General features: G+C 39.0%; 1 protein-coding gene across 1 annotated transcript; it reads right to left on the bottom strand.

Moving 5' to 3' along the window:
• Positions 1–619: 619 nt before the first annotated feature.
• Positions 620–15,525, bottom strand: LOC115050087 (sodium bicarbonate transporter-like protein 11). Its single transcript, XM_029512819.1, has 20 exons — positions 15,388–15,525; positions 11,209–11,259; positions 10,354–10,449; positions 10,094–10,137; positions 9,488–9,707; positions 9,280–9,361; positions 8,922–9,045; positions 8,266–8,475; positions 6,887–6,971; positions 6,600–6,725; positions 6,312–6,425; positions 5,413–5,545; positions 5,049–5,122; positions 4,169–4,448; positions 3,295–3,401; positions 2,808–2,973; positions 2,455–2,628; positions 1,693–1,888; positions 1,148–1,317; positions 620–686 (listed from the first exon to the last, which is right to left on the bottom strand). Exons 1-20 carry the CDS (start codon positions 15,422–15,424, stop codon positions 620–622), a joined length of 2,556 nt encoding a protein of 851 aa, XP_029368679.1. The 5' UTR covers positions 15,425–15,525.
• Between the last annotated feature and the right edge of the window lie 6,078 nt (positions 15,526–21,603).

Below are 21,603 nucleotides of genomic sequence, written 5' to 3' on the forward strand. Positions count from 1 at the left end.
GAAAGAGCAGTTTTTCTCATCTCAGTGATTGCAGCAGGTACCTTATAATGTCTAATTAATTAGACTTCTTCTCTGTGAGGTGACACTTCACATTGCATTTTGTCAGCAGGAAGAAATTTCTTTTACACTCAGATAAATGATTAATGGATTTTCCACAGTAGTGAAATTAGCAAAATTTTTTGCCATCTTCGTACTTACTCCATCAACATTACTTTAAATTCAGGGAGAACACCAGCCCAGCAATTTTTCTGTTGAACAAGTTGAAGTTAACATTAAATGAAATAGTGCCTTTTTATATACAGACATCTCTCTGATATTAACTCATGTATTTGTATGTGCAAAAGAGAAGCTAAACAGAGGAGACCCCGTCATGATTAAATGCAATAAACATGTGGGAGTGTTTCATATTAAAGTCAACTACACTGATAGTAAATGGGTGTTCCACAGTGAACAAAGAAATGGGAGGTGTGAATTGTCATCTGGGCACCAGCAGAGTGCTCACATTGAAATCCTGCAGTCCAAATGCATTTCTTCAGATATTTAACACAATCACTGAGTTATGAGTCTATTTCCCTTCCACTGGAGAGGATGAATCTTTCCATAAAGAGACTGCTTTCTTCTACATGTGCTGTGCATCCATGATATCTAGATACTTGGCATCGATTACTTTGGGCAGCAGGCTGGTCCTGAGATAAAAACACAGATAATACAAGATACAGTCACATTTATTATTAAAACTCCTGCACTGAAAAATATTACTTATATTAAAATATTAAAATATTACTACGTATAATGATGTAACTGTAGAATCATTGTATTTGTCTCTTTAACATTTCTGTTATTTCTGTGTAAATGAAGTAGTAAAGTAATAAGTAAATAAAGCTTGTCAGACTGTGATCAGCAACACAGGCCTTCAGTTTATACTTTCTCCAACCTCAAGCTGATGATATCACTTGAAATGTTTTCTTTGACCTTTTAGAGCTTTTCCAAAGCCCCAGAATGCTTTATCCCCTGAGAGTACCCCCCCACCGCCGCCAACTCACTATCAGTGGAGTTAGAAATAGGTCAGTGTGCATGTCTCCTATATTTTGGGACAGTGTTGGTTTCTGATGTCCACCCTGCCCCCAGTTGGTGTGGGTCATCTCACCTGACAGGGACAAGCAGGATCATGAGGAGGGGGAAGACCATCTTCATGTAGGGCAGAGGATACATCCCAAAGGCACACAGGATGATCAGTTGGATCATCTGCAGCCCTGTGAAGTAGTGGACCTTCCTCTGAGGCACGCGGCGGATGTAGTGAGTGGGAGGATATGATGTCTGCACAGAAAAATCAGAATGTAATTTGGTGAAAAAAAGTGGTTTAAGTAACATTTCGACACATAATTTTTTTTTTTAATAAATCTAAAATGCATTAATTATAAATTCAGAAGAAAATTGTATTGGTTTTCTTTTCAGTCTGGATTTTAATCAGTTTTTTATCATAGATTGGATTTTTTCTAATTATGAGTTGATCTACTTATTTCATTTAGGTTTCATTGCCAGAAGAAATATTTGTCATTATAATACGAGTGTTTCAGCCATCAGGCACTGCCACACTATGTGAAGTTTAATAATACAGAGTTAGAAGCAGGCATGCTGACTATTAGCAAAAAATTATCCAGTCGCACCTCAGTCTCTCACTTTCTTTCTCACCTGTTCTTTAAGTAGCAGGGCCATGCGGTCCACCATCTGGTTCCCATCAAGCGAAGTGGCTGCGATGTAGAGGAAGAGACCATAGAGGACAGGCTTGGGGATCCACTGCAGAGGAATGGGCAGCATGAAGGCCGAGAGGCCAATCAGGATGTTGGCTGCAAGGGAGGTCAGACGCGTTTCCTTCACACTGACAATACTGCAGGACACACAGGTGTGGAAAAGCAAATGTAAGTAATCACTGCCTATGTGATAAGAGAATGTATATTTCATTACTGTAAAGCAGAGGTCAACAGCTAGTAACCTCCTCAAATGAAGCAAAGGCTATTTGTAACCCCTAACCTTGGGACAGAGCGTCAGTGCGTGCAAACATGACATGTCAAACCTAATTTCTCATTTTGAGGATTTCTATGGGGGCAAGCCCAAGAAAGAGGCAAAAATCATAGTAAAGTCCTCATTTTTTCAAAGCGAAATTATCTTGTAACCACAAATATGTGTCTTGGAACTTTGAGGAATTTAACCATTCGATTATATATATATGTTTAGAGAAGATTTACTTAATGTGATGTGGTCGAAAGCCACAGAGCTGGTGAGTAAGTTGGACTTGAGTTGAGGTTGTTTTGTTGACTACTATTTCAAACCCAACCATGTTTTTTCACCAGAGCACATAGATTGTGTTAATATAAATCTATATGGCCATCTGCTTTTACACCAGGCACAGAGGGTGGAGAAGGTCCTGTCTTTCCCTGTTACAACTTTACTCACGTTGTGTAGAGGTGTCCGTTCTCTACGTGTTGTTCCACTTTGGCCAACTGACGGGCGTGTAGGGAGGAATGAGGGAAGGCAGCGTGCATCCATGGCAACCCCAGGCAGGACATGAGGATGTTGATGAAGCCAGTCAGCATTAAGTCCCAGTGGAATGCTGTGCCTTTTAGCAACCTGGTACAGACACTCACAGACATGAGCTTCAAGCGCCTTGTCAACGAAAAACTGCAGCACTACTTCTATTAGAAAACTGGATGTGTTTGCATTTAGCTGCATTTAAAGGGATTACGTTAGAGTACAATTGATAGTAAGTTGGGAATGTTTGATTGGTAAACAGGAAATCCGGCTTTTACTTGTGTTCTGGTACGTGTGTGAGTGAGATGACGATGTTCTGGTCGATAAAAATGAGCAACGCGAGGAGAAAGCCCAGCCCAACTGCACTCAGTGTGTTCAATCCCGTCAGCTTTTCAAACGGAGGGAAGTTGAAGATTGGTCCATCGTGGACACTGAAGACAGGGACTAACAGAAGCATACAATTTATAGTAAACAGGAGACAGAATACAAATACAGCTTTAGGTAAGAATGACTGGTGAGAAAATAATTGCCTGAACAGTAATTTCTCTCCACTGAGCTTTTTTTTTTTCTCACAGTATATGAACTTATTGTCCTTGACCCACACTAAATTAGAGTGCACAGTGTTGATTGAAGTCTCACTGGAAATAAATAATTCCCTTCAAGGAGGATTTATGAACAATGGGTTCTGTGCCAAGATTGTGGCTTTAAGCCTCAAGGTTAGTCTTTATTCTATCAATTCTTTAATTTTGAAAGAACTGTACTCACGCTGTATATCAAGGAAAAGGTAGGAGCCAATGAAGGAGAATATCACCACAGAGATGGGCAAAGCACAGTCAGACACAACCTCTCTGATCTTGTCATTCAGGTATGGGCTGTGGGAAAACAAAGAGATGCTTATTTCAGTGTTTTGCAACTAGGATATTCAAGTTTTCCTGCAGTATTAACTGTAGATATTCTCTTCTTTTGGCAAATCATCCATGCCGAGAAGTGAGACTTTGCCACTGAAGGGGAGAGAAGAATGTCATCCCTGGAGCCAGACATGGGAACACACAGCGTCAGACTCACATTTCTCTCTGACAAGGGGAGAAAATCCTTATGCATGGTTGGGGACCTTAGTTAGTATTTCGTATTAGTATTAGTTATAAGTTGTGAGTGAATAAACAGCGACTACACGGAGGGGTGAAAAGTGCTTGATTACATTTACACAATTTACACAGTTTTAATTTAATACATTATACTTATATTTCCCAAACGTTGTGTTGGTCTGAATGTTTAAAATTCATAAAATGAGGTTCTTTTGACTGCCCTGCGGTCTGTTGGAAATACTGCGTCTAAAGCTTTCTACTTGAGATAATTAGGTACTGTTTTGCTGTTACTCCTTTGTAAACAAGTTAAAAAAGTGATTGTTTTCTTGGATACAGTTAGATAAGATGATGGGCACTGCTGTCATGTTTTGTTTGGCGAATGCAGCTGTCCAGCTTCAACACAAAGACACAAAGCCAGAAGCAGCGACCTTCTCAGTCTTAGTTATACAAATGTTAGTGTCATCAGTGTTCCCATTAACATTTGCCTTGAAAGGGGATTTGCATATTTCCAAAGATGACAAACTATTCCTTCAAAGTCTTAAAAGTGAACATACCTCCTTTTGATAAGGTAGAGGGTGTAGCCCAGCCACAGAGTCCCCAACATGAGAAGCAGGCAGAGGATCGGCCTTTCTCTCGTGCAGAGCACCAGAGTCTCAGGCAGAAAGACTGACGCATGTCCTTCGGCATGTCCCATCAGAGAAACGGTCTCATTATGATGCTCAGGCATGTTTCCCATTTGGGTCTCTTTCTTTTCCAGAATCTCTTTTATCTGCTCAAGCACCAGTGTGCTGTTTGTGCTGTTTAGTGTGGGCCCGTGGTAGAAATGCTCAAAAACTGGTGAGAGGACGGAAGATAGAGATTAGACTAGGCACAAAGCAGTCAGCCAAAAATGACTGTATTTTTATATACAAACACAAATACACACACACACACGCACATTTCCGTTTCACACAACAATCGACATCATTATACATATTATAGGCTTCCATCATTATAGCTTTTGCATTTTCATGTATATCCAGACATTGGAGAATTTTAAGGAATGCTTTCAGGCTTTGCTCATTTTGCTGGCAGAAAACTCTGACAGCCTGGAGCTGAAAGAGAAAGACAGAAAGCACTGAAGAATCCACCATATGCTGATTGATTTATTTACTCTCTTCTGATAAACCCTTGTGAAAAAGCTCGAAACATAAGCAACTTGAAAGACTGAGGCATATTAAAATTACAATACAACACACAAGGGGGTTGAGTTGATGAATTAGATTTAATGCTTGCTATTCCTCTAAAGACCCAATGATGGATTTGTGTATTTGCTATGCTACATTAACAATAATAAATGACACATAGGATGTTTCCCCTGCAGAGCGGAGGAAGAGCTTGGCTGCAGAAGCATTCAAAACCTGTTCCATATAGTCTGACCTCAGCTTCACTCACTTTTAACGGTGCCTTTCACTGCATCCCCAACAAATGCAACGGAGATAAACAATGCAATGACTTCTTCTGTTGAGCTAGGAGATGATGGGAATAAAATAAACATGGTGCAATCATTCATGTTAAATCAAAACAGACATAGACATAACAGTCCATTCAAGGTAAAGCGATGGCTAAAATATATCAGTGTACATTAAACAATATTAATGATTATGGCTGAAAACAAGGAGTCATAACAAATGTCTAATCAGTGTGCACCCCTTAATGCTTGGCACAGGGTGCAGTGTTTAGTCGTGTATATAACAACTATGGGTTGCCTGACTGTAATATGTCATATGCTGTTCCAAGAGTTGTGTTCTGTATTCACCGTTTAAAGAGTTTCATCAGCAGGCTGACATTGAATAAGCCGCCAAGGATGAGGAACAAACTGTTCCATAAACCGATGCAGGCATAGAACGCATCAAAGTCAAGGTTGTAGTCATCGCAAATACCCCTGATGACTATAAAACATAAAGACACACAAGGACATTATCTCATCATTAACAGTTTCATTGTAAATTCCATGTGCACTCACAATAGGAGGGCACAAGTAGCCAAAGTGGTTTACTTGATTTAATCTTTACCCTTAGAAATTAAAATTAAACTGAATCTGGTGCGGAAAGGCAACACAGGGTGAACTTATAAGTGTGCGAAACAAACTGTAACCAAAAGAGAATTAACAAAATGTGCAGGTAGACACACAACCCTGACAAATGACCAAATTATACAGTTGTCATGGATAGCATGTCAGCAGACAGTTGCCTTAATACACATTCATTAGACACAGAGCGATTATCATTCCTTTAAGGTCAGTTCTGGAGACTTGATGAATGCAAATCCATTGTTTGCTTCCCAACTATCAGCCACTGGGGGCTCAGCAGTTAGTGTATATTGGGTTTATAAGAGATGCCTGACGTAGCTGGAATTGATTTTTGATGTGCAAAATGACTGAATTATACAGTAAATATGTTATACACAGCAAAAACCAGCTAAATGTTGCTTGAAAACTCCCAGGAGACTTAACTCTGTTGATTTGTCTGTGTGAGTAACCTGTGATCAATGCCAATTAAAATCCACTAAATCTTCACATAGAGGTGACTTGTGCAACCTCCCTTTGGGGATTCAATGCGGCCTCATGATGGGTGTTTAGCTTGACTTGCAAACGCTTTTAAAAAGCATGTTGTGCTCTTTTTTTTTTTTTTTTTTATAATAATATAAAACACACACCACTTATGAAGATGGCCAGCGGTGCGGTGGTCAGCGGAATCACAAGTGGCGAGCCAGCAAACAAAGAATAGATAACTCCTCCAATGCTCTGCCCAACAATGGTCTTTTGAACATCTGTCAACCAAAAATAGTTTAGACATTGCTGATGAAAGATGTTTGGCACAGGTCTGTATCAGATGACATAATGTTCTCTCTCTCCAGTCTAGATCACATATTTGTGAAGTGAACTATTCTACTTTAATATAGCAGGATTTTGCACATTTAGTAAGTGAAGGCCAAAGACTGTACCTATCTCTCCTCTTGTGCTTTCATCGTTCAGTGAGCCAAAGGCAATAGCAGGCAGCAGAATGGCAATGTAGAGGAAAATAGCAGTGGTGGTGTATTTCAGCAGAGAGCGGTCCTTCCCAGTTATACCTTGATGGTTTATTTAAAGGATTATTAAATATTTAATAGCCAACAAAATGCGTAAGATGTTTTATGATTTTTGTAGCAGTAAAACATCAGCCAAAGAGACATGCGCCCACTTAGGAATAACAATTGATGACACAACACATTATACAACATATTGTTGATACCATCTGTGAAGTCTGAGGGGTAGAGAGGGAGTCTACGACGGAGGTCATCGTAAACACCTTTACCAGCTTTGAAGAAATCTTTGCACTATAAAGAAAAAGATAGAATTTAGTCAAGGCCATGAGGGTGCATTAGTCAGGATGAAGGACTGTACTTTCAGAGAGCAATACTTCACGGTCACATACAAAACTCAAGTGTGTGCCTAGTTGGAGAACTCACTCATGTACGCAGAGAATCAAAGAAGTTCCGTTTTGTCCAGGAACTCAAAAATGCATAAATCTGTCACGATAAGGACAGGAGCAGGAGTATCACATCCAGTGACAGGTCAGAAAGTTTTGATAGAGGGCTCCAGCTAAGACCGCAGAGCCATATTCAACATGGCAGACAGCTTAGCTTTGTTGGTGTACCGGGTTTAAAACTGTGTCAGACACCTTCCTAAAATCTTTGTATTTCATCTGAACCGACTATTCCTTCCGCCCGTCAACATCCTCGTTGTGAATTTCATACAGTACAAAATTCAACATTGTGGTAACATCACACATCAAACGTCAAAGTTAAGTCGAGAGAGCTTTAACTTTCTTTTGCTGGTTTGAAGTGTCTGCTGAAATCAGCATTAGGACCCCTGCTATGCTGACACGGCAGTCCTGGTGAAACAACGGTGGGAACTTTTTCCTCCCACAGTGCTGATGGTCGTCTGAGCACAACTTTATGTTGAAAAGTTTTACTGACTGAGTTTTGTGACTGAGAGAAGTTGGGGGAAAAAAAGACGGTTCATTTTTGTACAAACTTTTTTTTACAAAATCAAAAATGGAATAAATGAAATTCTTAACTAGCAATTTTTCAACCATCCTACATAGAAATGCTGTTTTCAAACATTATGTACGGCCACCACCTGTTGTTAACTTAAGGTTTTTACAACCTAAATACAGTGTCAGTGCTTGGCTGTGCTCCACACACATCTCCTCTTAATTTTAAATGAAGTGCTTTCACCATTTCATGGAGATTCACACATTCTGCTGCCAGACCCATGGCAGACCTGGCAGCTTGTTCTAATCTGTTGCCCAGCTGCATCTCATTTGTTTTGGCCTGCCAGATATAGTGTGGAAAAAGGATAATCAGATAATCGAGCTCAACTACTTTACTGCAACACATCTTTATGTGCGTGGATGAAGAGGAAAGTATAAGGCTGGGCTCCACATGTGCTTAACAATCAGCAGAGAATATAAATGTTTACTCTTTACATGTGAGTGTGTTTTGTTAGGTTGAGTTGTATTTTGGTATTTTAATGTCCATTAGCTTTTCGAGGTTAACCTGCAGCATTGATGGCAGGACAGGGCCAATATATGTGTTTTACATTTGGACTTTTTCTCTACTTTCACACCTGAAGTGCTTTGCCTCTGCGTGGATCTGAGTCCTCCACTTCCTCCACAACTGGCTTCTCGCTGATTATAGAGAGCTGTTGTCGCTGGCAGACCAGCTCCTGTTTGAACTCCTCCTGGGTCTTAGCATCCAGGAGCTTCTGTCTGAAGGAAATGTCTGAGAACATTGTGGCAAACGTTCTGCCCAACTCGATGGCTGTCTTGGTGCTTTTCTGGAAAGGGATAGAGAGAAAGTTAAAGAGGCAAAGGACATTTAACATGCATCCTCCTGAGAACCATCTGTTTCACTTTCTACTATAACTCAGAAGTATTGGCAAGGGCACAATCTCATACATGAACAAACTCTTAATATTTTGTTGCGGTTTTGTTTGTTGTTTATTGTTGCTGAAACCACCTGGAGTCAGATCCTGCCCTCAATCCAGAATCAATCTGTCTCCCAGAGTTGACTTGTTTATAGCTGAATATATTCGTTTGCTGTGATTAATATTCAGTTTGTTCTAACTTGTCCAAAATTACTCCCAAAAGCCAGTTGCACAACAACATTTGAATTTCTGTCTTATTTGATAAAGAAATGAATACATGGATTAGGCATGACATGCATTTTCAGTAGATAGAGCAATTTCTTCATGAGTAAAATAAACAACTGCATTTGAACTACCGTTCTTGGAGGGGCCAGGATGAGGATGACATAGCGAGCCTCGCAGCAGTTGACTCCCCAGTTCTGTGGTCGCTCCAAACGTGCAACACAGACATGGCGTCTCTGCAGGCTCTTAATATTGGAGCTGAATTTAAAAAAAAAAAAGTTTGAATTTCAGTCCACAGTGTATAAATGATTGATTGTGTTCAGCAGTATTCTGTGTTGGTGGGGGTAAGTTAGCAGCCCCGCTTTAGGCAATTATTTTCCAATAATTGTGTTTTGGCCCTGCAGGGAAATTGCCACAACTACTGATGTGGAAGCCAAAAGAACTGGTCATAATTGTCCATTTTTAAATCAGTATTACAGGAGGTGAACTTACAGAATACAAAGCCAGGACTGCTGGTATCGGATGCCAGTGGATGTAGCAGTCACACCCTGAATGGTCTCTGACAGGAGATGAACTGTGAAGCAAACCAAAATGCATAAAAAAGTAAAAAAAACAAACAAAAAAAAACAAACTCTTCACCAGTCAAGCAGCCTTTGAAACAAACCTTTAACAAAAGGTAATGTTAAGTGGACTTGCTCACCGTTAAATTCCTTTCCACCTGCATCTGTGAACAACGAGTTCATGACCTCGTCCACGTCACAGCTCCCAAGGCCATCTTCCACTACATGGGTTAACATCCTCCTCAGGACCTCGTCCAGAGTGGCAGCTTTCTCATCCAAAAGGATGCTTGCCTGAGCCAGGAAGCTGTCCAGGTCTCTGTGGGCACGCACTTCCTCCTGGAAGTTCATCGGCTTCACATACTGGTGGGAGCCAAGAAAACAGGGATTTGATTTATGCTGTAATTACGTCTTTGGGCAAGAAGGTGAAATGTTAATGGCGCACTTTCTGATTAAGTCCAGCGCCCGGCACTTGTTATAAAACCCCCACAAGTTCCTACATTGTAAAACTGATGCTTTGAAGAAATGTAGCGTATTCAGATAGTAATGATGACCTGACTGGTGGAAACTGGCAGTAGCAATAACAAAATGGAGGGTGGTGATTGAAGAGTCAAGTGAAAGAAAGAAATAGTAGTCTTTCCTGGCCTGAATATTCAGTGGTGAAAAAATGTGGTGGTTAAAAAAAATAGTTGTAAAATACGTTTCTACAGGCCTGATTATGGGATAACACCAGACTGAGAAAGTCTTACTTTTCTTGTTGTATTTAAAAGCCCATATCCAAGACCTTCAGGATCTGCAAATGTAAAACAGGAATGTAAGGAAGGAGACGAACAAAATATTATTTAGCTCATCACAACCATATCTTTGCCCCAATCCAATGTCTTTATATTTCTACAGTTAACAATGGCACTAACCAAGAAGCTGTTAATTATCCTCAGGCAATCAAAGCCATGACATTTGAATACAACCTAATAACCAGGGAAGCTTATATTTATCCTTTGGCACACACCAGGAACACTGATCTGGATCTGGTTCTCATAGAGGTGGCCTTTGTTAGTGACAGGCGAATCAGGCCCACGATGCTCCTGTTCCCCATCTTGCAGCTCTGTGAATAAAACATGAGTTGTCATATATTGCATACAGCTCTTTAAAATCACCTTCCATTTCAGAGTCGTACCAAAAATACGCAGAAGTGTCAAAAACCATTTGTCGCCTGATTGTGATAAGCCACACTGAGATTAAATTGTTCTTCCTATCAAGGTTATGATGCTATGCTAGCCACATTCACAATGTCTCCAGTAAGGGACAATCTATTTTACCCTCCCACCACTCTGCCCTGTTGACAATCACATCTAGAGGGAGGGAGAAAAGCACAATAAAAAAACTGTTAAACCAAACATGCAGCAATATAACAATAGCAGCCGCTCATAAATTCCTTCATTGTATGGAAGATAAATATGTCGTCTTGACTGTGAGTTTTATGAACTGAGGTGAGCCATCTGCAGAATTAGAGAATTAACCTTAACCCTTGATGGGAAAAGCTCTGAGCGATGAATATTCCCTCTTCCCATTATTGGCCTGGAGATCATCTGCTTTGTTATTTACCCATTAATTAACCTCTCAACGCAGTGATGGGACTGGCTGTGCTCACCGGCATGTGAAATGGGTCATCAGTGAGTGGCAAGGAACGCTGGCATTAACATAAGTAACTGCTGCAATAAATTAACATGCGTTATCTCCAGTCTCCCAAAGGACAAAAAATCGATTTATGTTTTCTGCATTTGCAGAGCTGATGAAGTACATAAAGCAGAAGCACCATGTCGAGAAAGGCAAGTAAATTATATGTGTTACAACAGCTACGCACCCATCTCTTGGAAAGCATATCCATTCTTGGACCTTCCTGTGGGTGAGGTGTCTGTGGGAGAGAAAAGACAAATAGGATATTTATTAATTTACAAAGGCACCAAAGTAAAGTCTGAGTTTTGCCTTTCAAACTGAATGAGTGAACTTTTCACCACTTGGGGGAAGAAAAAGAACATATAAAATAATACCCGAGTATAATTTTCTGAGCTGCATTTTTGTTTGTATGAAGTCGTGCAACTGTGTCTGTTTGTTGTTTGGTGTTGGACTGTGAGTTTTTAGGGATTTATTTCTGTAAACAGGTTCCTGCTGCATCTGGACTTGACTTGCCTTGGGCCTTGAGACTAAACCAAATGTGAAAACGGCTGTTGAGCCTAAACAATGTCCTGAAAGATGCCAAAATTGCTCCATAGAGAAAAAGTGCTCTCCAGGTAAAATCATACGTATGGTGCGTATTTACACATAACATTAACACATACATTTAATTATCATTAAGTCAATGAAATGCATGACCTAACAGTAAAAGTTTCTTTTCCAGCATTGCGAAGTAGCTGTTTATATTTAAATCACAGCTTTTTTGATCGTAAATTTCAAATCAATATATAGTTTACATCCTTAAACCCCAAAACATCTAGTATTATAAGTATTGATATTCCTCCAGCACAGAACTGTTTTTAATACATTTTCATACAGATATAAGCCACAGTTAAATTGACAAGCATTTAGTAATAAAACTGTGTGAAACTGGACTCCATGTGGACAGCACTGTTCGACCCTGTAGCTCTTAAATCAAGAACTTCATGTGATTAAAAACAGTCTGCATTCACTAGCTGTTTTCTTGCCTGCAGGAAAATATCTACTCCTATCACCCCAAGAGATGTAGACAGAAATAAAAATTTTGAACAAAAAACCCAAATAAGCATCCATTCTAGTTTGTTCATTAACCTTCATCAGACCCCGAGGACCTTCACAGTGATATGACACATCCTCTGGTGTAGATACAGAATACAGAAAGTGCATATCAAATAGAGATACTCAATAGGCCAATAAAAATAATGACACCGAACTAAGTTACATCAAAAATATAACACCTGTTGTGCCTGATGTTTGTATAAACTGTCACCTATCTGCGAGATACTGCTGCAGCAATGCGGGTGTGTGTTTTTCCCTGCCTGAGGCCGAGTCTGGCTCCAGGTGCTCCAGAGCAAGGCTATATCTCAAAGCAGATTAAAGCAAACATTCCCAGGCCTCCCCCTCTTCACAGGAGTCAGCACAGACGACAGGGTGCTGTGCAGCTAGAGCTTTATGTACCAGGCTGAGGGGAAGAAGGAGGATTTAGTCTGCTTTTCACTTTTTCAGTCAGACACCATAATGTCAAGTTTATTGTGAATCCTTGATTGTATCTTATTGGCAGCCGGCATCAGAGGCTGACTGTCACTGAACTTTTAATTCCGCAGCTTCTTCTCGTCAGTTCCAGCAGTGAAACTGACGATTGAGCTTCAGAAATTGACAGGACCAAATGTAAATGATTTATCTGTTTTTTTTCCTGCATTTTCAATTCTCTTGGATGCAAATGATGTGAATGAATGAATTACAATCATGTCTCACAGTGTTTCATATTTCCCCATATTTAATGAATATATGCTCCACTTGACTCCACTTGTCATATAGCAAATGTGTGTTTTCATCTCAGTAGGTTAAACATAACTGCTCTATGCTTCCAAAAACAGAAAGTCACATGCACTTTTGGGACAGCATGTGATCCTCCTGCTGAGTTGACTGAGGGATGTTTTCCTAATCCCTGCCATCCTGGCATCCTTTGGCAGAGGATGTCCTTGAGAAGTATAAAACAGAACAATCCTTGTTGGGTCTTTGGAAACATCTGCTCTGATTTCCAAAGCTGAGAACTGTTGAACTGTACAAGGTCAAACTAGCAGACAGTAGAAGGCTCATGGTGTCAGTAAAATCAAGAAGCCATTCAAGCTTTTGTTTGTTTTATAAAGGTCAGTTTTTCAATGCTGTGCTTTGGACTGTTATGTGTTGTAATTAATTTCAAAATATATTTATCTTTAGTTTTATCTGCTGTTAAGGATCAGTCAATCTTATCAAGACCCAATTTGACCATGGTGGGTGAGCACAGCTGTGCCATCTACAGTGCATACAGTGTCGGCCCCAATGTACACATCCATTTATTGATATAATGCCAATAACAGGAAGGAGGAACCACAGCTCATTCCACTTCAACACCTCAAAGACTACCTGATGTTTGTTTATCCAGCACAGTGAATATGGTCACTGGACCAGCTCCACCAACACGACTGTACATGCAAGCAGACCAGCCTGACACTTTCATCACAATACAACTAATCAAATGCAGAAACAATAGAAAAGAAAAACGCTTAATGTCGGCACACATCTGAAATGATCATTATTCTCCTATACAATTAATGAAAGTGCAGGTTTTTATATCTGACTGAGACAAATGGACATTTACCATTTACAAGTTTTTTCCTTGTTTTTTTGTTTTCACTGTTTGTTGGTGTAGAACTGTCTGAACTGTTATCTTAGAAAAAAATGGAGGAAATCGTATTATATCCAAGTGTTAATTTCTTCCGACAAGTGATTTGAAAGGGCTGAAGTGGGGACAGGGTTATTTACAGCATAATTATGGTAGCTTTAGGTGCTCAGGTGTTTTCCAGTGCTCTTCCTTCATTGATAATGGTTTGACTATTGCAAGTCCAGGTGGACGACCCCCTAGTAATGTGATATAATAAGTGCCTTTCACAGACTGAACAGCAGTTGCTATGCAGCAAACAACCTATATTTCATCATCTTTAGCATGTAGTTTAGGTTTATAATGCCGTTAAATAACTGCTAGCAAGCCTGTTTGCTTTTCTTTCTGTTCTACTATGTTGCTTGACACTTTATTACGTCACATTTCTGACATTTATTACTGATTTTCGAAGAAAGCTGAAAATTTCACACAATCTTCTTACAAAACTAAATCTGAGATTAATTTTACTAATTGTCTGTCTATATCTGAGAAAAGTTGTTAGAGCACTCAAAGTACTTCTGCTTCTACTACAACTGAGATATGTCAAAATTATTTTGAAATGATAAGCCACAAAGAAGGATGGTAAGGTTTTTATATATGTATGACAATTGAACTGTATCTTAAATCACATCACCAAACCCAAGCAGAGACTTCAGTGAAAAAGAGTGGAAAGTTTTAAAATTTCCCAGATTAGAATATTAGACATTTTTCAGACGGATAATCTTTCTAATCCTTGACCTTGGAAAGGTCTTATTTAACCCTTTAAAGACACTGAAAAAAATCTGCTTGGTTTTGAAGGTAACTAACTATCTTCCAAATGTGATTTTCAGAATTATTGGATTGATTGATTGGACTTGAAAAAAATGCTCAATGATTGTCCAGAAAATGAAATGCAAACAAAACACTCAAATTCCATGAGACAAAGAAAAACAATTGAGGACCTGAAAACAAGGAATTACTAAATGTATTTTTAAATAATTTATCTGTCATCAAAGAACATATCAAATCATTTTTAAGGACTAAGTGTCAGTCTCAGTGCGTTGAACAGAAACTGTAACCTCTGCCTTTTATAGATGCAAGAATGAAAGAAAAGTTTTTGATCACTATAAATGAAATGAACATGACACTAATTTAGAAAGAAAATATAGATTTTCTCCCCTTTAATACACTAGCATAAAGTTTTAATCAGTGTAATGTGGCTTTATTGAGTGATCCCCCTTGCTTGTGTCCACCACACACAGCGTTCAAACAGATGCTGAAAATTATTTGCAGCTCTGTTGTAAAAACCTTCCATGACAGACATGTGTACCATTTATTGCCATATTGTAAATATTGACCCACTTTCAGGCTCCCTTAGCAATAAAGCATCTTGCGTGTGTTCTGCAGTATTAATATCAATAATATAAAGACATGAAACAAACGGGAAGGGAATACATGAAAATTGTTTTCTGATGATATTTCTGAGGGCAGACGGCAACATATATGCCAGAAAAATCCTAGAACAATTTTAGAAATCCTATCAGCACAATCACTCACTCGTACTGTACAGAGGATCTCCACGTTTGACACAGTTGGCTCAGGTTGCACCACGAGAGACCTCCTCACCCCACTCCACCCTGTTAAACTTACCAGATGGCACAAAATGGAGGATCTTTTTGGCTTCCATGATCTTCAAAAACAAATGTTCTAGTTGAGGCACTTTCCAAAGTTCAACCCATCATCATTCTCTTTGTTGCCTAACAGCCTGCATTTGCTGGTGATCCCTTCTCAATATCTCTCGTACACACACATGGTAGAGGCAGGGTTACCTCCCTGCACCTCCTCCAGCAGCACATGGGTCTGGGGGAGGAAGAAGGAGGGCAGGAAAGGAAGGCACATGAAGGGCAAGAGGGGTATTTGTTTCTGCTGGGTCCCTGTGCCTATGAAGTGAAAGTAACATAACATATTTAAGGTTACTTTAACCCTTCATAAAATGAATAATCGTTACGGGGGTTTGGCTTTTAGACATATTTCCAATCCATTTTGTTTTACGGATATGTAAGTAATATAGGGAATTTTAAAAGTTACGGTTTTTAGGTTTGTATGCTATTTCATTGATTGCTGATTTGTTTTTAAGTTGAGCAAGAGACAAAAAAAAAACACATTCAGATTTATAATTTAGAAAAAAAATGTATTATTTCAATTAATGAGCTTACCCTTATGATGATCTTAATCCTGAACTGGTGTTATTGCACATAAACAACGTAGTGTATGGAAGCATGCCTTTCAGCCTCAGTTTGCCCAAGGACTCCTCTGACACAACTGCTGCTGATTTCATTTATTTCTAACTATTTTGAATAGATGTTTTGCTTCATATTGAAAACACAGACTCTAAATGAAAGTGGACATTGACGCCCTGGTCTGAAAAGTGAAACTGAAGGTGAAGCACCTTAAACTTTCATTTATCTACTGACCATCAGTAAACCACTCCACTGACTGCAAGAAGCAGTCAGATTGTATCAAAGTCAATACAATCCTAGCCCTACTTCTGACATGATTTATTAGCTCAGTCAAGGCTTTCCTAATGGTTCATAGTCTTGTTCAATACAACATAAGGCTAATAAATTATGGTCCAATTTAGAGTAAGAAGGACCATAAAGGAGTGTATGTATTAGGGTGTGGCTACTCTGACTGCAGACTGTACATGAAATGACAACTTGCCTTACAATCAGGACAAAATATAAATGTCAGCTCCATATCGTTTTGGGGAAATGCTTCTGTTGTACACACAATGGTGTTAACATCACAATTAGGATCAAAATGCAATATGTTGTAGCATTCAAACATGTTGTGCAGCTACACTGCTCAATACAAACCATTAATCAAAAACCTATAGTGATTGTGATAATAAGTTAATTTTCTGTTCCCATCCCAAAAACAAAAAACACTTTCATCGTCACTCTGACTTTTCATAGTTGAGCTCTGGTGAGGGTAAAGGCCCCTCATTTGCTCTTTTCTCCGCACATTGACATTTAGTTCAGTAATTCATTCATTCACTTTGATATCAGGAAGGCACATGTCTGTAACCCACATACAGACAACATCCAAAGCCACTTAAGTGCACCTTCTGAGGAACATGTCACACTCATCACTGTCACACTTTGTCAAGGGAAAACTATAAGGAAGTAGTCTGATGCAAGCAAGGTGCAATGACTAAATCAGACGTGGTGAGTGCAGTGGAAAAAAGGATCAAACTGAAGACACACTGCCCCCAGCAGTTAGACTATTAACTAGCTGTGAGTCCTGCTGCTCTGGAAAGCTGGTTCTCACTGATGAAGGGGAAGATTTATGGAAGTGGTCTATATTGGTCATTCGCTGTTCATTAACTAATGGTTACTTGTCAGTCTGCTGACACAAAAATGGGGAAGTTAAAATCAATAATGAATTAATAATTTCATACTATCCAGTCCATTCAGAGTTACACAAAACTACATAACTATTTGTTTTTATATCTGGATTTGTTCTTCTCTGTTTCATATTTTTCAGGTCAATTTTAAATTTGTCCATATATATATATATTTTTTTTTTTTTGCAAATGAGTACCATAAAGTGTTTTCCCAGACATGAGCAGCCACCAAAAGAATAATAAACAAAGATAAACCTGAAGTCGAGACATCATGAATATGATATTTTTTCGATTTCTCCATTTCATATGAATACGTAGGCAGCAAGGTAAACAACAGATGCCCTAAGAATTCCTGTAGGAGTATATTTTTCTGAATAAAACTTGAGTGATGAGGCATTGTGACCCCACTATCACTTATTTACGCAGACTGTGATGTCTTTGATTGAGACTGGCTCCAGAGAAATACTCAGTTTAGCCTGAAGGAATGAACTCTACTTATTTTTCTTTCTTTCAGGCGCATGTGTAGGAAGAATTATAATGCAGATTTTTTTACCCAGCAGTTGGGAAGACAAACTTCATGGCTACAGTGGAATATTAATATGAACAGCAGAGTAGAAGACGTGAACTAGGAAGGAGCAAGTTACTTTCTACTGTGAAGAAAAAACAATGGTGGTGCCTTTGTCTGCATGAATTCCCTCCAGTACAGCAACTGCATGATGCAATTATTTATGTTTTACCTATTTGCTATTTTTCTAGATGTTGTCAAAGATAGTTACAGTGATCCCTATTTGCTCAGTACAATGTGATTTCATACAGGGAAGTGTGAGTTTTAATAGGTAGTGGGAAAAAAAGCTACTCTGCAGACGGGAGGCTTTCATGTTGAGAGGGTACAAGTGCTGGGGCACTGGGAGAGTTGGCAACTTCGACAACAATCACTGCTTGCCCAAAGGCAATAATGTGAACAAAAAGGGAATGCAGGAATGACTGTTCTCTTATGTGCCATGAGATGGCAGCGCAGTCTTCTGTTCAAAGACAGCAACCCTTGATTCTGACTCTGGAGGGGATTTAAATAACAAGAAAACTGCATTTTCTCACGTTGTACGCTCACTCACCCAGATCTTGACAGTTGACAGTGAAGTGAAACATAGTTGAAAGGTTATTCTCTCTGCAATGCACCTGGATTGACAAAGCTGTTGTAAAAATGACTGTGCTATTTTTATATTCATGTGACATTGTATAAAAGCCTTTAAGAACTGAACCAACACTTTCTGGAAATAAATCAGTAACATCTGAGATAAGATCTGCTCTGCAGGACACTGAGGCCATGTCTGCATTGTTTTGCAGTCTGTTCTATCAAACGCATTTTCTGTCATGATTATGATCCAATACTATCACTGCAAGGTTACTGGTTATTTTTGTCTCTTAGCTTTAATAGCCAGATGTGTTGCAGATCGTATGATCTGAGTATTTTTGAATCCCTGGCAACAGACCAACACTATTAAGCAGAACTTTAATCTTGCCTATTCACTTTTGCCTCCATTTTTTGATAACACATATGAATTAAAGTAAACATGTTGGGAAACTATACCTTAATGTAAGAAAATCAAGCGAGTATGTTTGTCTGAGGGTGCTGTAGTGGCTGAATGGTTAGATTGCATACCATATGGGCATACTATGCCTTAATGCCTTAAGCAGGAGGTTTCAGGATTTGATTTCTGGCCAGATGGCACATTTGATGTATCTAAGAAAAGCATTAAGTTGCCCCCGAAAAGGTATCTTCCGCTGGTGACAGTAGAAATTGCACGCACATTGTTGAGTATTATGGACTTTCATCACCAGTTTAACAGTAGCGGTAAGAGTCAATGACCACCCCATCACTAGCACAGAAGCAATAAAATGTTAAATTAATGAACTAATGTTCTGTGGTCAAAGAGTTCAGTGAAAGAATACAGTGAGTTTGGTCCAATCTTCTGTGAAACATTAATCTCACTCCAAAAGTGCCTGAGGTGCATAACTGGGGAAACATAAACACAAGCACAGACTGTGTGGCGCTACCAGGGGAAAACACGAAACACACATGATGTTTTCTGTGTTTACATTGTTGGTTAACAAAACATCAAACATAAAACCTCTTCATTATTAATAATGTACCATACTCTGCAGAACATAATATCCTCAACAGTAATTTCATAATGCAGTGCGTGATAAAAGATATTCTTAATGAATTTTTTTGACAGTTTGTCACTCTCCAGAAGCTATAAATGTGTAGCAGAGTGCACGTCAGAGCTGGCAGTCAAACATTAAAGTTGGCACACAGAAGGTTAAGTGTGATTATGTGTATTGAGTAGCCAAGAGAAATGTGCTTTTTAATTAGTTATTCAGAAGTGAATGAAGAGACTAAGTAAATTAAATGTTTTATTAGGAAAATATTTACCACAAACTAATGATGCACCAATTTAATCAATCGATAGATGTAAACTATTACAGAACACTGCACGGCAAGCAAACAATTAATATTAGCTGTGTGAAAACAAAAGGACTTTTCTCTCATAGACACAATCCTTCCATCTGATGATCCCACAAAGCAACAAAGCACTAATGCACTAACGATCAGATATGAGTGTAAATTTCAATTTTATGCCCCTTACCTTCAGCAAAATTATTCACTGTGACTCCTGGCGTCTCCTCAGCTTCCTTTTTGGCTCTCATTAGGATTTGGGCCACAGAACCAAAACTCAGTAAAAGTCTGGATATGTCTGGATTACGAGGTTCCTATGTGAGTTGTAGCATGAGTGGTCTTGCAGGGAGGCCCCTAGGTAGATGGGACTGAGTCACTGCCAATGAATAACACTTTAATGTCCTCGCTGCCAATCACAGTGAAGCTCATTTTATGATGGGCTTAGGAAACAAGAAGAGGTTTTAAATCGGGGGGGGGGGGGTGGTTGAGGAAACTTCCTTTAGTCCGTGCTAAAACTGATATTTCAACGTCATTGTCTTATAAGAGATGTGCTAAACTATAATTGTGACCATTGTGTTATCGTGTCTCCAGCGCAACTGCTGGCCTATTCACTAAATTTATGCAATTCACATGTTTTTAGAAACAAGACATGTATAAGTTTTATTTAAAGGCAACTGTTGCTCTACGCCCACAGCCAAAGAAGCTTTTAATCACATTTGCAGTATAGGGGCACAGCATGTTATGCACATGTACTTGAGTGAGTGAAAGCTCCGGAGTAGCTCCTGAGACACCACCCTATCCAGCAGTTCAGGTGACACAGCAGTGACTAAACGGGAGATGAGTTAGCTCAGATTTATGGATGCTCCTCCCATATTTTGTCTGCAGGAATCCACAGCAATCATCTACCTTTGTGTATAATCTGTCACTTATTGTGGTGGTTTATTGTATCACAGATAATAATCTTATGCTTTCGTGGGAATGTATTCCTACTGCACAATGGCTCTTTTCCACACATATCACTGTTCTTGTGTGAAACAATTTGATGAAAGAAAATAGTTTTAATGGGATATTTTATTATTTATTATATATTTATTTCACTTCAATTATCAACCTCTCACTTCAACTATCATCATCTCGCTTTTGTCCCCTGACAGTTTTATTTCCTTTTATCTCATATTTTATGAGTGCTCAGATTTTTCCAAGCATTAACAGAATTACCCTACACTTTTAACAAACTATTTCACACATTTAATATAGCTCTTGTGCTGTACATGTCTCAACTTATCATTGATTACCTAAGTAGCTTTGACTGCAAAAGTAATGTATTTGCTAAATTACTTAAAACCCTGTTTTTACTTACTTTTAACATTTACTAATATGCATCAAGTTGTCAAATAAGAGTTAATTCAAGGTCAAAGTTCAGAGGTCAAGAAAGAGATCTCTGCAAATAAGTGACCTCCAGCCAGAGCAAAGTGGAATTTAGCTCAATGGCAGATTCCTTTTATCAAGCACCTTAAAATGAAGACTCAGGTATAGTAGAAACAGAGTGACCTTGGCACTCATCAAGAGAAGTAGCATTCCTGAAAACCTGACTTCCTTCAGCCTTCCCTAAAGATACACACACCAGAGATATCCAGACCTGAGATATGCAGGAATGCATGAAATATGGGCATACCTTCACAAATAAAACTGACAAACTGTGGTATGGCTTTGTAATAATCCTGATACAATATGATACAGTATGATGTGACATAATATTACATGAGGTTAGGAATTTCAGTTAATATTCAGTGCCAGTACACCGTGCACTATCATATATAATCTCATGCTCTGAACTGACTATTACAATTTTAAATAAACAACCAGTATTTAGCTTGACGTGTCTCTCATTATCATGAACCATCTCACATTTTCAAACTCCTTTACCTCAATATTGTCAAAGTGAATTTTCCTGCCTAATCCATGTCCAAGAATTTAACCAGACAACTGTATCAGATAAGGA

The sequence above is a fragment of the Echeneis naucrates genome, chromosome 10, assembly GCF_900963305.1.
Source record: "Echeneis naucrates chromosome 10, fEcheNa1.1, whole genome shotgun sequence".
Taxonomy (NCBI): Eukaryota; Metazoa; Chordata; class Actinopteri; order Carangiformes; family Echeneidae; genus Echeneis; species Echeneis naucrates.